This window comes from Podarcis liolepis (genome assembly GCF_965112155.1).
Source record: "Podarcis liolepis genome assembly, contig: HAP1_SCAFFOLD_36, whole genome shotgun sequence".
In the NCBI taxonomy this organism is placed as follows: Eukaryota; Metazoa; Chordata; class Lepidosauria; order Squamata; family Lacertidae; genus Podarcis; species Podarcis liolepis.
In genome coordinates, this window is record NW_028148820.1 from 1,195,436 (window position 1) to 1,212,313 (window position 16,878).

At 43.6% G+C, this 16,878-nt stretch overlaps 1 protein-coding gene across 16 annotated transcripts in view; it reads left to right on the forward strand.

Moving 5' to 3' along the window:
* LOC310699034 (muscleblind-like protein 2) overlaps positions 1-16,619 on the forward strand; it is a 76,200-nt gene extending 59,581 nt beyond the window's left edge. For all 16 annotated transcript variants that reach the window (XM_083520628.1, XM_083520635.1, XM_083520630.1 and 13 more), the window contains one exon: positions 15,644-16,619. In XM_083520628.1, coding sequence (XP_083376754.1) covers positions 15,644-15,658 — 15 coding nt within the window. In that variant the 3' untranslated portion in view covers positions 15,659-16,619. The remainder of the gene's footprint in view (positions 1-15,643) is intronic.
* The last annotated feature ends 259 nt before the right edge of the window (positions 16,620-16,878 follow it).

Consider the following 16,878-nt stretch of genomic DNA (forward strand, 5'->3'; position numbering starts at 1 on the left):
TTTTTTCTTCATGGTTTTACCCATCAAACTTTATTTTGAAGTAGTCCTTTAGCAAGTATTTGTGGACAGGTTGCACTTATTTAGAGTTAACATTTATTGCAAATAATGGTATAGCTATGTCTAATGTTGCACTGTTCGTTTTTTGTTTCTAACACTGTGTAATTAACCCAACTCATATACATTCATTTTAGCGGTGATCTATTGGAATGATCCAATTAACTTTTGGAATTGCGGGGGTGGGGTGGGGTAATGTGTTAAATCATTTTTCAAATGCTAACTACCTTTTCTCCACACAGTAAGTATAAATAACTAGTCTTTTTCTTAAGGCTGAAACAAACTCCAAAAGGACAAAGTCAGCTGCAATAACAGCTGGAGGATTTATCTATCATCCATCTATCTATATTTATTTCCCTGCCCTTCCTCCTAAAGTCACCTGGGTACCAAACAACAAAACAGAAAAAGGAATTCATTTTTTTAAAATAGAATCAAGTATCCATCGATTGCTGGGTATAGAGAAATGTTTTTAAGTTCTGCCTAAATGTTAATAAGGGAGGGGACATATGTCTGAAAGGGTATTCCATCATCGGAGAACAACTACCAAGAAGGCCGTGTGTCAAGTCAGCAGCAGCCAGACAACAGTAGCAGCACCAGTAACAGGGCCTCCCTTGTCCACCATAAAGCCCAAGATGGTTGATTTGTGTGTGTTGTGGGGGATATCGTGTAGACCCTTGGATCCCAAGCCATTTAGAGCTGTGCGCATCACCTTGAATTGGCCCCTGTAATTCACAGAGAGTCGGTGCAGTACTTCCACCAACCTAAAAGCCACTTTCTGCACTAGTTGAAGCTCCCATGCCTCCTTCAAGGGCAACCTGCTGTAAAGTACATTGCAGTGGCCCAAGCTGGAGATGGCTACTGAGGCCAGGCTATCCCAAGTCCAAGAACAGCCACTGCTGCCAAAGAAGCCCAAGCTGGGCATAAGCTCTCCTATCAATCGGGGGCTCCATTGACAGGAATCCAGGAGTACCCCCAGGCTATGAACCTGCTCCTTCAAGGGTCGAGAAGCTCCTTCTAGAGCAGGTTCCTAGAAACAGCACCTAGCCACGCACTGCACTTCCATCTTATCGGGTTTCTGCCTCAGGTTATTGGCCCTTAATCCAGCACATCACTGCTTCTGGGCAATGGTTCAACATAGAACTTTTTGTTTTGGATGGAATGGGGAGAAAGAGTGCTTTGTGTCATCAGGATATTGGTGACACTGTGCTCCGAATCCTGATGACATCTTTCAACAACTGCATGTCAGATAGCAAAGGAAACAGAATAGACCTTTGTAGGACCCCCCCAGCTCAGAAGCCACAGTCACGTAGTGCTGCTTTCTGGTTACAGCCTTGCAAGTAGAAGGGCAGTGCTCTCCACTTCCACTCTTCAGTTATTCCAAAAGGACAGCATGGTTAGTGGTGTCGAATGCCACTAAGAGAGCCAACAGGGTCACACTGCAGTCTCTCTCATCGGTCAGGGCAACTAAGGTTGTTTCAGTGCTAAGACCAGGCATGAAGGCTGACCAAAATAGGACGATATAATCTGCTTCCTGCATGCACACCTGCAGCTGGCTTGCCACCTTACTCAGGGAGTGCTGCCTCGCTTTCCCCCCAGGAATTTTACATCTACAGTGGTACCTCGGTTTACGAACTTAAGTCCGTTCCGGAAGTCCGTTCTTAAACCGAAACGGTTCTTAAACCGAGGCATGCTTTCCCTAATGAGGCCTCCCACCGCCGGTGCCCTTCCACCGTTCAGATTCTGTTCTTAGACCAAGGTAAAGTTTGCAAACTGGGACACTTCTTCCGGTTTTTCAGAGTTTGTAAACCGAATCGTTCGTAAACAGGGCTGTTCTTAAACCGAGGTACCATTCTACTGTTCTAATCATGCTTCTCTAATTTATCTGTATGCATGCTTGTATATTCACATTCACGGGCAAAATGTGTGCATCAGTTAAGTGCTAATAGTGAACTTCAGAGCTGTCTAAGCACAATTTGTCTAAGCCAAAACAGATGTGGCAGATGTTAGGAAGCCTCATAATACTATTTTTTATTTTTTTTTGCTTTTGGTAAAATGGCCAGATTTCAACCAAGAACTTAAATGAGCAAGTCTGCTCAAGCCTTTGGGCACTATGCCAGAGCTTTCCAAACTTCTCATGTTGTTGGCACACTTTTTAGACATGTATCCTTTTGCGATACAGTAATTCAGTTTTGCTAGCAAACCAGTTTTCCATCCCCCAGAAGGAGCGACACACCTATGTGTCGTGACAGAGTTTGGAAAGCTCTGTACTGGGTGCCCCATATTATTGCTATCTTCGTGCATGGTCCTTCAAATCTGCCTAGTGCATAGAGCAGAGGGGAAAGCGGAAGCAGTAGGAGAATAGAGGAAAGCAACAGGTTAAGACTGACTCCATCCAGCGCAGAGGTGTGGAGCTCACCTATGTGTATAAGGTATATTCACCTCCCTGCCTTCCCTAAATGTTTTCAAAACAGGAACAAAAATTCCTTAGGCACATAAGAAACTCCCAATCTATCTTGGGCAACTTACTCTTTTATTAAACGTCCCACTATTTTTCTGTACTATCCAGAGCTTGCCTCTCTTTTTGCTCTTTTGTATTTAGTGCTTCTCTTTTGTGTTTGGAGACACTTCATTTAGTGGAAAAAGTAGACTTCACCACCCCCTATAGCAAAACGAGCAATCATGCTTTGTTTGTTTGTTTGTTTGTTTGTTTAGCAAAGCAAAGACATGCACAGCTGACTTGACCAACTGACCATGAACAGTGCTTCTCTTTTAAAAGCATATTTCCCCCCTGAAATCTGTGTGCATTGACAGGAAAGTTATATTGCAGTGTTTGATTTGTGATAGCCATTTCACACATGCATGCATGGATGTGGATTATGAATCAGCCTTTTTTGCTTACACTCAGAATCTGATTGATCACCATATTTGAGAGAATTAAGAAATATACCACCAGATAGTGGTACTCTCAAAGGGATCTCTCTCATCTTTTCCTTGGAGCTTAGTTTATTTGTTCATATCACCTGGAGCTCTTTGTTTTTTAAGGCATCTTTCTGCAGTGAACACCCTGATTTGGATTGCATTAGTTGCTTTGTTTTTACTAAGTGACTCGAAGTGACTTACAAAACGAACAGTAAACCAAATATAAAAACGAGTAAAAGCAATCTAAAATGCTGATAGATAATACACCTACACACAGTATTCTTTAGTATTATTTACTAGCCCTTTTACTCAGAGACTACTCCAGTCCACTTGCACCAATCTCAAAGGCACAGCTATTTATCTCTTTCTTTAAGCCCTAGCCCTGATATCTAAGCTGCCTCTGACACACTTTCCTATCTTGAGCACAGCTTATGCTTGCTTCTGCATACCTGGGCCTGGGGTTGGTTCATATATCTGCCACAAGCCTTGATGACCTAGGCTATACTTGGGAACATAACGGCATCGAGGTTATAGTATGGCACATTATGAGCACACTGCTTGGAAACGTGCTACCAATATTATTATTATTACCAGCCCTTCACCATAAGGTCTCAGACCAGGATTCAACCATTTAAAATGGTTTTAAAACACAGTTTAAAATAAATAGTACATGCATAGCCACACATGTCTTAATGGGAAAGCACTTAGCACTACGGCAGCCGACCGGAGCATGTCGCAAAAGCTGGCAGACCATTATTAAAATCAAAACAATCTCGTACAGAGCAACAGTAGCCATGCACTGTGGTCAGTGCGCCGCAAGTCAAGTCCAAGCTACAGAAGACTGTGCCACTCTAATGCGCTCTGCTGTGAAGTGTTTTTGGAGGCGGGGGTAAGGACTCTAGCATTCAGAGCCAGAAAGCAGGCAGGCCAGACTAAACCAGACACCATGTCCTAGCTCTGTATCCCCCACCTCCTCCTGATCAGATGCAACATAAACCTGTTTGAAGAACCCACCCTACAGATTGTCCACAATACATAGCCTACTGCCAAAGGTAAAAAGCTTTGTTCTCTGTAGGATGTTGATTTTGTCAGCAATAGAAAAAGCATCCACCTACTTGGCTGCCTAGAACAATTGTTGTTGTTGTTTAGTCATTTAGTCATCTCCGACTCTTCGTGACCCCATGGACCAGAGCATGCCAGACACTCCTGTCTTCCACTGCCTCCCGCAGTTTGGTCAAACTCATGCTGATAGCTTTGAGAACACTGTCCCACCATCTCGTCCTCTGTCGTCCCCTTCTCCTTGTGCCCTCCATCTTTCCCAGCATCAGGGTCTTTTCCAGGGAGTCTTCTCTTCTCATGAGGTGGCCAAAGTATTGGAGCCTCAGCTTCACGATCTGTCCTTCCAGTGAGCACTCAGGGCTGATTTCCTTCAGAATGGATAGGTTTGATCTTCTTGCAGTCCATGGGACTCTCAAGAGTCTCCTCCAGCCCCATAATTCAAAAGCATCAATTCTTCAGCCATCAGCCTTCTTTATGGTCCAGCTCTCACTTCCATACATCATTACTAGAATGATTTAGGACTTCTTTGTTTCCTTCTTATTAAAGATGCCATTTTACATGGCTGTCCAATAGTTTTGCAGCACACAGTCAGTAAACTCATTAATACATATTTCACATGCCCTTTTTATTCTTAATTTTCCACATGCCACATTGCTTTCCAGCACTTAAAACTTGTCTCCAAACAGAACTTTGCAAAGAAGGTTGTTTTTCGGTAAAGGTGCTTTGCATCAGCTACAGCCACAAATTCAAAGTTAACATTTGCCTTCCAATATGTGATAGCACTACTTTAAGAAGTGCGAAATACCATTGCCTATCTGAAAGTGAACTTTCGTGAAATGCCAGAGACTTCATTTGTATTCTTCAATTTCAGGTGTGGGAATAAGTTAGCGAAGCAGTATTTTGATCAAAGTTTTTTTCAGGTACAGGTCATGTTTTAAGTTATAGGAAAATTTGTGTAACTATCCTAATAAGGGAGTGCTAGTATGGCTAGTATGGCTTTTTAATTCCACTAATTTGGGATGGAATGTCTCACTCCAGAGTTTGCTTTGGATCCTTTTTTTAGTTTGCAAATGTAAAAATAAATTCAGCAAGCAGTAGTGGAGAGTTAAGGGTTAAGATTATAACTTAGAGCATGGAAATGCCTTCTGAAGAACACAGTGATGGCTTTGATGAGCAAACTGTCCAGAATGCAACACATACACGTAATAATTGTTCAGTTCAATTTTTTATGTAACTTGTAGGGGGGAAATAACATTGTTTCCAGTAAGTGCAATCTTGTGAGTTTCTGTAAGATATCTAGATTCTAGAATGTACTTTATCATCATATTTCCCTGCTATGCCACTCACATGCAAAGGATTGCTTTAAAAAGCCATTTCATTAAAAGAAAGCTCTATTGCCTGCAAATACCAGTGTTTAGCATCCTCTTCACAGCACTTTCAGCCACTAAACGTAATTTCCATTTCAGTTTTCTGCAACTTGTAGACTGCGACCTATTCAGCATTTACTATATGAACTCTGAAAAGGCATCTTCATAGTCTCTTAAGAAAAAAAGTAAAAAAATAAATAAATTCCAAAACTCAAGAGAGACTTAATAGATCACAATTATATATAGAATTGCAGAGTTAGAAGGGATCCTGAGGGTAATCTAGTGCCACCCTCTGCAAAGCAGGATGCGTGCATCTAAACATCACTGAGTCTATGTAGAGCAGCCCATGGTATCTTTCAATCTGTCTCAACACTGCCACACATCACCAGCCAATGTGGTAATATGTGTGGCAGAATTGTTGTCTGTATATGCTCACAGTGTATGCCACTCTGGGCAAGTATGTGAATTGCTGTACATTAAAACTAAAGACTATAAATCCTCCATAAAACACCTTGTTACCCAAAGGCTGTCCCCTCAACAGTCCATAACAGTAAAACACACACACACACACTTACAATAAATGTCTAGAAAATCAGTAAATACAGTGGTGCCCCGCAAGACGAATGCCTCGCAAGACGGAAAACTCGCTAGACGAAAGAGTTTTCCATTTTGGAGGTGCTTCGCAAAACGAATCTCCTATGGGCTTGCTTCGCAAGATGACAATGTCTTGCGAGTTCCTGCTGGTTTTTTTTTTCCTTCCCCCTCCCTTTTTCTAAGCCGCTTATCAGCTGATCCGATCAGCAGATAAGCCGCTAAAAGCAGCTAAAAGCTGCTAATAGCGCTAAGCCGCTTATCAGCTGATCTGATCAGCAGATAAGCCGCTAAAAGCAGCTAATAGCGCTAAGCCGCTTATCAGCTGATCCGATCAGCAGATAAGCCGCTAAAAGCCGCTAATCCGTCAATGGGCTTGCTTCGCAAAACGAAAAAAACCGCTAGACGAAGAGAATCACAGAACGGATTCTTTTCGTCTTGCGAGGCACCACTGTAGTGAGTTGTAAATCTCAGGACTAATCAAAAACCTTTCACAAGTGGCCAAAATTCCTTCTTATTTCTGTCATTTGTCGATGCAAGATCATGCAACGATTGGTACCTCTCAATAAATACCATGCACTTTCATCAGGACCATCAATCCCCAATCAGCAGTTGGGGGGATAATACTGCTGACCTACTTTTACAGGGTTGTGATAAGGATTATAGTGCGGTAATGCAGGTGAAGACTCTGAACTCTTTGGTTGCTATGCCAAATGTTAAATATTAGGGAAACAGCAATAACTCCACAATGTATCACATGTTTAGCAGAAGGTCCCAAGTTCAGTCCCTGGCATCTCCAGCTTCTGCTGGAAGACTCTCGCCCAAAACCCTCGAGTGGAGAGCTGCTGCCAATGACCCTACTGACCCAATGGACCAATAGCCTTGATGCAATGTAAGGCTGGTAGTCAGTGCCATGAATTATCTGAAGCAGAAGGTAGAAGAGCTAGCCACACACACAATCGTGCTATTTGTATCCTATGCAGTCTTCAAGTCAGTGTCTGAGCATGTCAGCTGTTCAGTCCCACTTGGCAATTCCACCTGTAGCAACAATGAGCTGAGCAGCTTCTTGCCAACCGCTGTACCTTGTGCTACTCTTTTCCTTCCATTCACACCACTTCTGCGCAGGCGATATTTGTTCATTTATTGCACTACGCCAGAAGGAAGCCAAAAGTTGATGGCTCCAAAATGTAGGGTGGGAAGGAATTACTCTGGTTGGACATGGGGACGGATGGATATACCAGGAAGTCAAAATAATTCTTTCCTCAAACCATTAACTTTTTGGAATACAGTATCCTCTCAATTCAACAGAAAGCTGTTTTAGTACCTTTAATAAAAACCATATTTTACATTCCAGAAAACGTTTGAGGAGCAATTTGTTGCTTTCAAAATCTGGACGTTTTCTCCTGGTTAATGTTGGAAATGAAACTAATGGTGGAAATGAAACTAATTTATGGAGGGATTTCTGAGCTGTACCAGGACTGTCATCACAAGACTTCTTAAAAACACTTACATTGGTGGCAGGAGAAATATCAGCAGATGAACCTGCCTTTTTCAGGCTACTGGCTCAATTATCTCAGGTCTGTCGGTTGTGACCACCAGCAGCTCTCCTTTGCCAGCACAGCATCCTCCATGGGCAAAGACTCTGCTAAGGATGGAACCTGGGACCTTTGGCATGTAAAACTGCCAATATACAGATATATTTTGTACTTGGAAGACTCTGTTCAGCTGGGGAATGTTCAGAAAGGGGCAAGCAATGGGGTCAATGGGCTGGAGCAGCTCCCCTATAAGGAAAGCTTATAGCATTTGGGGCTTTTCAGTTTAGGCAGTACTTCTTCATACAACGCATAGCTGGAACTATGGGATTTCTTCTAACAAGAGGCAGTGAGGGACACCAACTTGGTCCACTTTAAAAGGGAATTGGACAGATTCATAGAAGATAAGGGTATTGATGGCTTCTAGTCATTATGACTACGCCCTACCTCCAGTATTGGCTCTGAACATCAGTTGCTTGGGATAAGGAATGAGAGTACTGTTACAAGTTATGGCTCCTCCCGAAAATGTTCTCTATTCCCACTCCTTTTGTGCTAATTATGAAAGTGAGAAGGAAATTTGGTTGCCGGGCTTGAGAACTGCAGTAAATGCATAAATACATATTTATTACTTTTTAATGCAATGTATTTTGCCCTGCTAGGGATGCGGGTGGCACTGTGGGTTAAACCACAGAGCCTAGGACTTCCCGATCAGAAGGTCAGCAGTTCGAATCCCCGCGATGGGATGAGCTCCCGTTGCTCGGTCCCTGCTCCTGCCAACCTAGCAGTTCGAAAGCACACAATGCAAGTTGATAAATAGGTACCGCTCCAGCGGGAAGGTAAACGGCGTTTTCGTGCGCTGCTCTGGCTCGCCAAAAGTGGCTTCGTCATGCTGGCCACATGACCCAGAAGCTGTACGCCGGCTCCCTTGGTCAATAAAGCAAGATGAGCGCCACAACCCCAGAGTCAGTCACATCTGGACCTAATGGTCAGGGGTCCCTTTACGTTTTCCTGTTTTGCCCTGCTATTCTGCCAAAAATGTTCCCAGAGCAGCTTACAGATCAATAATAAAAGGAGGACAGTCTGTGCCTTAATCTAAGAGGCATGGCACCAATGGAAGAAGAAATTGAGGGGAAAAGGGGACCCAAGCAGACTCAGGAACCTACTCTTAAAGTCTCAGACAAGAACTAATTTAGTTGGTCTTTAAGGTGCTACTGGAAGGAACTTTTTTATTTTGACTATGGCAGACCAACACGGCTACCTATCTGTAACTTAAAGTCTCAGAGTTCTTATAAGAACTTTTTGGGATGGAAACAGTTGGACAAGAGGTGGAATCTAAAGTACATTGGGAGAGCCAGAGCAACGGACCTCCTACTCTTCCCCTTCTTTGCAACAAAATAAAAAACAGTGCCAGCTTCCTTATCATGAGATCAACATTTGCAAACACAAATTGAAGTTGGCTATGCGGTATGATAATGCGGAGATGTCACTTCTATTTTCTATCAATTCAATCAAAAATAATAGCCAGATGAGTAAGTCAGCATATGCTTCCAAACCAGAATTTGCTACCATTTCAAACTATACCTTTTCTTAAGTTGATTTAAGTTATACCATCTTGTTCCTCCAGTCGATTTAAATTAGTAGAGCAGCTGCCTTGTTCATTGTATTCAGCTGATGGAGGCGGCCACTGCGCCAGTCGCCGCCAGCCACCATATTTCAGTTGTGTGTGTTTTTAATCATGGAAACCCACACACTGTAGCAGCAGGAGGAACAGACACATTCTTTATAGATCAGGATCTCTAGTGGTGGATCTTTGCAAGATTTGCAGTAGATCAATAAAGTGTTCTGATTGTTTAACAATAGCAACAGAAGTGCCCTTTATTTCTTTCCTTAAGTACGCTGCTGAAATGAATAAAATGATGGGGAAACCAGGAGTTAACTATGACTATGAGCTCAGTTCCAGTCCTGAAAACAAATTTCTTGGCTAAACACATGCTCAGGGGAACCCTTTGCCTCAAGAGAACGTGTATGGGTTCTATTCAACAAAGTCCAACTGAGAGTAAACCCACTGCAATTAATAAACCTATGCTAGCCATGCCCACTAAATTCAGTGAGTCAGCTGTGAGCAGGACTAGCATTGATTGCCACCCTATGTATTTCACATGCGCATGGACAAGTCGCTGTGTTGCACCAAATTCTGACTGGTGGGACTTGGGGTTCTAGTAAAATAGAAGCAGAGTCTGAGTGATCTGACCAACTTGTTTTGATGCTTGCCTGCGTTTGCAAGCTGTGAGGCCAAACCCAGTGCTAAGCTGGACGAAACCCCTTGCTATAACTTTGGGTTTCCCCCTTCCTCTTAGCTGCGGTTCCAATGCAAACCCCTTCCCGAGCAGGATTTAAGCCCTTTCAAATTTGGCCTGTTAAGGATCTGACCTGTGCAGCCAAAAGGGTTTTGCATGCCTGTACTGTGGTATAGCATTCAGGTACTTCTCCCAGAGGCAAAAATTCTCTGGCACTGAAAAGTACCGTATTTTTCTCTCTATAACACACAGATTTTTTTTCTCCTAAAAAGGAAGGGGAAATGTCTGTGCATGTTATTGAGTGAATGTGTGGTCCCTGGAGCCGACTAGGGCGAGCGCAGGAACAAAAATCAGGCATAAATCAAATCGCGTGTCGGAGAAGGGAAACCTGAAAAGAGGAAGCTGCTGCTTTCCTGCATTCTGCCTCAGGGTCTTACTGCCCACCCGCTTGTGTTTCGTTGCTGTGTTTGCTCAAACGGAACAAAGAGCAGGCAAATCCCCTCCCCTCCAGGCAAGCAGAGGGGAAAGCAGAGCGTCCTTCCTTCTAATTCCTCTCCCTGCTCCTCGCAGGCAGCCAGAAAACATGCAGGTGGGAGAGAGAGAGGGAGAGAGAGGGCTGGCTTGGGTGGAGGGGGAACTTTTGCCTTTCTTTCCTCCCTCCCATTAAATCCCTCTCCTGCATTCTTAGCCAGCTGCTTCTCTGCACACCCCTCTCATGCTCCTTGTCCCTTCTGTGTTTTTCCTTCCCTCCCCACTTAAAATGTAGTTACAAAGCATGGATCCACATGGATCCTCAGGATCTCTGTATTGGGTCACCCCAAATTCGCCATCAGATCACATAGCATGTCCATGGCTACAGCCTGCACCAAAAAAATCACGCACCCACTGTTGCCTGGGGCTGCAACGGTTCAAAAATGTGGTTACAAAGCATGAATCCACAGGGATTCTCAGGATTTTTGCATTGGGCCACCCCAAATTCACCATCAGATCACATGTCTGTGGCCACAGCATGAAGCACAAAAGTGATACATCCACTGTTTCATTCAGAATCCCCCCCCCCCCCCGTTTTCCTCCTCTAAAAACGATGTGCGTGTTAAGGTCAGGTGCGTGTTATAGAGCGAAAAATACGGTAGTTTGTGACGCTGTTTGTTTGAAATTTCAAAATCTCTTGCAAAAGAACCCTTAAGGTAATGCACTTTGATCCTTGGGCAGGTAACCTCAGGTAAAGGTGAAGTGTTGATTGTGAAAGAGGTGCCTAGATTGTCATTCCCAAAGGATGTGCCAGTTTTTCATTGATAATATTTTTTAAATATGTAAACATATGTATTTGGAGAGTCCCGTTCATTCAAGTAGACCAAGAATTATAGAATATGGCTTGCAGTCCCAAAACAGATCTCACTGGGCCAGATATAGCTTTGTAAAGGGCATCTCTGTTCTGGAATGACCCCGAATGCACCATTTTTATTTTTTATTTTGGCCCTTTGATTTAAATGAGATAAGCAGGTCATCATGTTTCTTGCATTCGGTTGTGAACATTAGCTTGTGCTGCAGTATACAGAAGAGTACAGCGTCACCTCACCCTTGCTCTACCACGGCCAAATCCCAAAGGTATTTGTTCTAAATAAAGGTATGGGGCATAACATAACAGCAGTGGAAGGATGCAATCCCATGGCAAGGTCTGCTGGGGTGAGCAGCTTAGGATGCAGTGGATCTCTGGCTTGGCTGGTTGACGCCCCCACGCAGTCAGAGCTAAGTCCCCAACCCCAGCTCAGCCAGTGTAATGTGGTCATCCTGGCTCTTTTAGGGCTGAGCCGAGGCTGCTACAAATTCCCCAAAATGGGTGTTCCAGGGGCATGGCACTTGGCCAGCTCCTATACCTGTTCCTCTTGGCCACAGGACTGGGCAACTCAGCAGAGAACATTATTTTTAAGGCCTGTTTTCCCTCTTCCAGCAGCAGCCCCACTGCTGAATGGAGTTTGGATCTGGCTTCATACCAGCTTCCTGTGATTAAATTGCCCCCCTAGTTGCAGCAGAGGAAAGGAAGAGTTGTGGGGAGTTGCCTCGTTTCCTGCCCTGCTCCATTCCCAGCTAGTCATTAGAGCAACTTTTAACCATGAACTTGAACCCAAGTTCATTTATTCCTCTCCCCAATCCATTTCCCTTTTGCGTCATGTCTGTTTATATTGTAATGCTGCTGACAGGGACTGTCAATTTTTAGTGATTTGTGAGCTGCTCTGGGAGCCTTTTTCTTGGTCTTAAAAACAGAATTAAAAATAAATAATATTTGAATAAATAAATGATAGAAGCAGCTACAGCAAGGAGGAAGCTATGGCAGGGAACATCTGTGGATTAGTGTAAGGCCTCAGATTCTTGTACTCTCACTCTAATATTATTAGAATAGTGTTGTGATTGAAAAATATGTTTCCCATAAATAAATGAAACTCTGTAGAGCTATCTGCAGGAAGCTGGATAAAATAACTTGAAATTATTATTTGCTTATTTTATGAACCGTCCATCCTGTGGTTTAAGCTTGGTCTCTCACTAGTCTTTTATATTCTCATATCTGGCTCCAGCAACTATTTATTGATAAAGGAGTTGATTCTTTATGTGGCTGAAATAAGCCTCCTAATGGCTAATGTATTTTAGCTTTTTGTATTAGTTTTTAGTAATGTATTATAGCATTTTAGTTTTAGACTGTAGGGCAGAGGTAATATTTCACTGTAGTTAATAGTTCATGTATATCATACAGAATATATCCATTTGCCCTGAGAACATGAAATACACCCACCATTCTGATGAAGACTGCCACCTTTTATCAGAAATATGTTCTGAATGTTATGTAGAAAAATGTAGCAGCTGCATATTTTGGAACTGTAGGCTCCATGCTGGTGTAGTGTCTCATAGTCCTCAGGTGATGATATAGGACTCAAACCTTATACAGTTGTACCTTGGTTTTTGAACAGCCTAGTTCTCGAACATTTTGGCTCCTGAACGATTGAACCCTGGAAGCGAGTGTTCCGGTTTTCAAACGTTCTTTTGGAAGCCGAACGTCCAATGGGGCTTCCGATTGGCTGCAGGAGCTTCCTGCAGCCAATCAGAAGCCGCACTTTGGTTTTTGGACGTTTTGGAAGTCGAATGGACATCCGGAATGGATTCCGTTCGACTTCCAAGGTATGACTGTACATTGAACTTTAAAAATCAACCAGGAACATCCTAAAGTATCCCCAATTAGATCTTCATAGTGGTTGCATTTCCCATAGCAGTTTTCTTCAACATTGGGTCCCCAGATGCTGTTGAATCAGGGAGAAGTAATTTGGAAGTTGTCACTTTTTCTGAATCCTAATTGTAGCATTCTGACTGACAAACTGGTTTAATATTAACTATGATAATATTTACCTTCAAACCATAGTTAACCGACGCTGGCTTGTTCAAACAAACCATAGCTAATGCTTACTATAATTGTGGGTCCAAACTACATGGCAAGCTGTGGTTAATCAAAAGCGGAATCTTTTGAATATCTGGCCATGCCGGGAAATCAGTGCACAAGCCTGAAGCTTGCTGCAACTTGTTCATCTCATGCTAAATTGTGGTGTGCACATGCATATAAATTTTACATCTTCTACTTTAACTGGAAAACTGTGTACAGGCAGCTCCCCACTTGCACGCGACCGTGCACACATCTGGTGCCGGGACGTGGGGAGCACCCTGGAGAATCCTCTTGGTTCACATGAAAACCCTCCCCAGAGAGAAGACATCCTCTTTGGTCCCCTGGGAGGCTCTCCTCGTAAGTTGGAGGGACAGTGGGGCTTTGTTGGGATGCTCATCTGATGTGCGGGGAAGCGGCTGCTGCGCTACCCCACATGTCAGCTGCTAGGCAGGGAGGCAGAGCAGCCTCAACAAAGCCCCGCTCCCCCTCCGGCTTGCAAGAAGGCCCTCCCCGGAGCTCAAAGAGGATATCCTCTTCAGGTTCCAGGTAGTGTCTCCTTGCAAGCCGCTAGGACTCTTCAGGGTGTTCCCCACTTAATGTGCATTTCACAGACACGTGCGGAGGCCCAGAATGTAACTTCTGCATAAGTGGGAGCCTGTGCTAGAATTTGGGAGTTGAGGCCTCAAGGATCTACCAAGAGAAATTTACTTTCAAGCAGCTCACCTGGTGGGTCAGCTGCGGCAAGAGTCTCCTGGCAGCAGCATCTTTGCTTCTTTCCAAGAAGGGCAGCTGCATGGTTGCGGCTGCGTGGGTGCCCTGGCAGAGCCAATGCAACGTTCCTGCTGAGATGCCCGTTCAGCGGTTGCTGAATGGCATCAACACTGTTGCCTGAAGGCTATTGCTGCAGCTCCACCCCACCAGGCAAGCAGCTCCCGCTTCAAGCAGTTGAGTTTAATAATAAATCAGCCTTGTAAATAAGTCCACAAAAATTACTAGCCCATTTCATTAGTCTTACGGTGCTTAAATTAATAATTTGCGACCCTGAAAGAAAAAAGCCACCAATTCTTCCTTGCCCAATTACCTGGAGGCGTTTTCCCTTTTATTCAGTCTGAGAGTGTCTGTTTGCAAGGTTGAAGTACATTTCCCAATTGGAGACTACTTTTCAGTATTTGTGGATTTCTGGTTTCTTACTACTACTAAGCAGGTTAGGGTGGAATCTGCACACACATTTTTTAAAAATGGGGTTTTTTTTAAGCTTTTAACAAAAATACAGTGGAACCTCAGTTTTTGAGCATCTCAGAAGCCGAACATTTCAGAACCTGAACGCCGTAAACCCAGAAGTGAATGCTTCCATTTTTGAACACGCCTCGTAAGTCGAACGGCTTCCGAGGTGCGTTTTTCAACTTTCTCCATTCACTTTGATGATCGCCCAGTGCACCTTGGTTGTCGAACGTTTTCAAAGCCGAACGGTCTTCCGGAACGGATTACGTTCGACAACCGAGGTTCCACTGTACATTGAATTTTCCATAAGGCTCACCATCACCATCTAGTGTCACATTCTATATTGCACTTAAAACACTCTTACAATGTTTTATTTGCAGCTGTATAGCTGCGTCCTAGGTGACATATTGGGCAAATATTCATGGATACATCTCCCTTTCCAGGTTAGTCTCTGGTTCTAAAGGCAAGCTTGAAGTACATTCCCTAATTGGAGACTACTTTTCCCCGGCATAGGGGAAGGTGCCTGTGGAAGAAATAATGATGTGGCACAGGAGAAACCCAGCTGAGCATGGTGCTGAGGTGGCGCCATTCAGAGATGGCAGCCAGAGTATTCCCAGCTCTCAGCAACATCTGTCAAGACAGGGCAAAGGCACAGGGTACAGCTGGGGGCACAGTGGTGAGTTTCCGAATACAGTGCTACCTCGGAAGTCGAACGGAATCCGTTCTGGAAGTCTGTTCGACTTCCAAAATGTTTGGAAACAAAAGCGCGGCTTCCAATTCGCTTCAGGAAGCTCCTGTAGCTGACGGAAAGTTGCGTTTGACGTTCAGGTTCCAAAGAAGGTTCACAAACCGGAACACTCATTTCCGGGTTTGCAGCGTTCAGGAGCCAAAATGTTTGACTCGCAAGGCGTTTGGGATCCGAGGTACGACTGTATTGCATGTCCAGGAAATTATTGGGAACACACACCATTGTAACAAATTAGCAGCGTTATTCTTAAAAGGCTCGCATACTATGCAAGTTTAGTCCATAAGAACATTAGGCGCATCATCTGTGTGCTTCATTCTGAGGCAACATAAAAGCAAAGGGGGGGGGGGGGAATAGTCGCTTCATCACTTCATCAGAATTGAATAGCACACCCAACCATGTTGTTGCTGTTTTTTCTTTTCTTCTAACAGATAATCCTGAAATAGTCAACAGGAATGGGATGGAATGTCAAGAGGCCTCGATGAGGACAGCAAAGCATTGTTACTGTACATACTACCCTGTCTCTTCAATAGAATTGCCACAAACTGCATGCTGAGTAAAGAGTTTGTTCGTCTGGACAAATCACAAAAACACTAAAGAGCTAGTGCTGCTATATCATAAAATGAATATTAAATATGGTATGCTTAGTATATTCCAAACTAATCTAGTTAACTATCTGATGCCAGCTGTGATGGTTCAAGACTTAAAAAAAGGGTAACATTTTACTTTTAAAGGTTTTATACAGCACCGTTTACTTCTTACAAATATCGTCTTACCGCCATGATTATAGCTAATGTAAGTAGTCCTATTCATATATTATTGTAGGGTTCACAACTTTATGAATCTTTCAATGTTAGCAATAAATGATTTACATTGGCCACTAAGCCCAAGGTCCAGAGAACCACCTAACTAGCTCCACGTGGGCGAGGGCCCCGGCCACTTCGCAGGGCAAACTGCTTCGGAAATTGTGGAGAGTTCCCAAAGCTGTAGGTGAGACGGCAAAGGGGGTTCTCCTGCTCAGAGGAAGCGGGGGGGGGGGGGATCAAAGCACGTGCAAGCCCTCGGGTGCCCACCCCAGTCACCCTTTGGATCTTGGCCAGTCTTCACCAACTGCAGACTTAACTTTTAACCCTTTGACCACTTTGTACTCTCTTAAAAAGCTCACTTCTCTACTAGGCAGTTGATGCCAAGGCAAAGGAGGTGATGTGAAAGCCGAACCCTGTATCCCTGAACATCACCCGTCCAAAGCTCCAAAGCAAAGCACAAATTGCGGAGATGCACACGAGCTGATTTTGGGCAGGTGCGGAGAAGCTGTACTGGAATTGTGGCATTCTAGAACTAAATTAAACCTTTGCACAGTATGGTTTCCATACCCCAAACAAAGTCTTGACTATGTTATTTTACAAAGAGAGAGGATATTTTTTAAAATAAAGCCTTTGCAAAAGTGCCTAAATTTTGCCACATCAGACTTGAAACTATGTGACACTGATGTCTATAATTGAATTTACACAAAGTGATTAAGCTTTCAGATTTGCAATCAGGTTACCAAAAATAAGAACTTGTTATGAAATAACTTCTTCCCAATTAAAGAAATGGGTCTATAGGTGAAAAGATAGCAAGATATTCTAATTTAACTCAAAACAGAATAATTGAAACTGAGTCATTG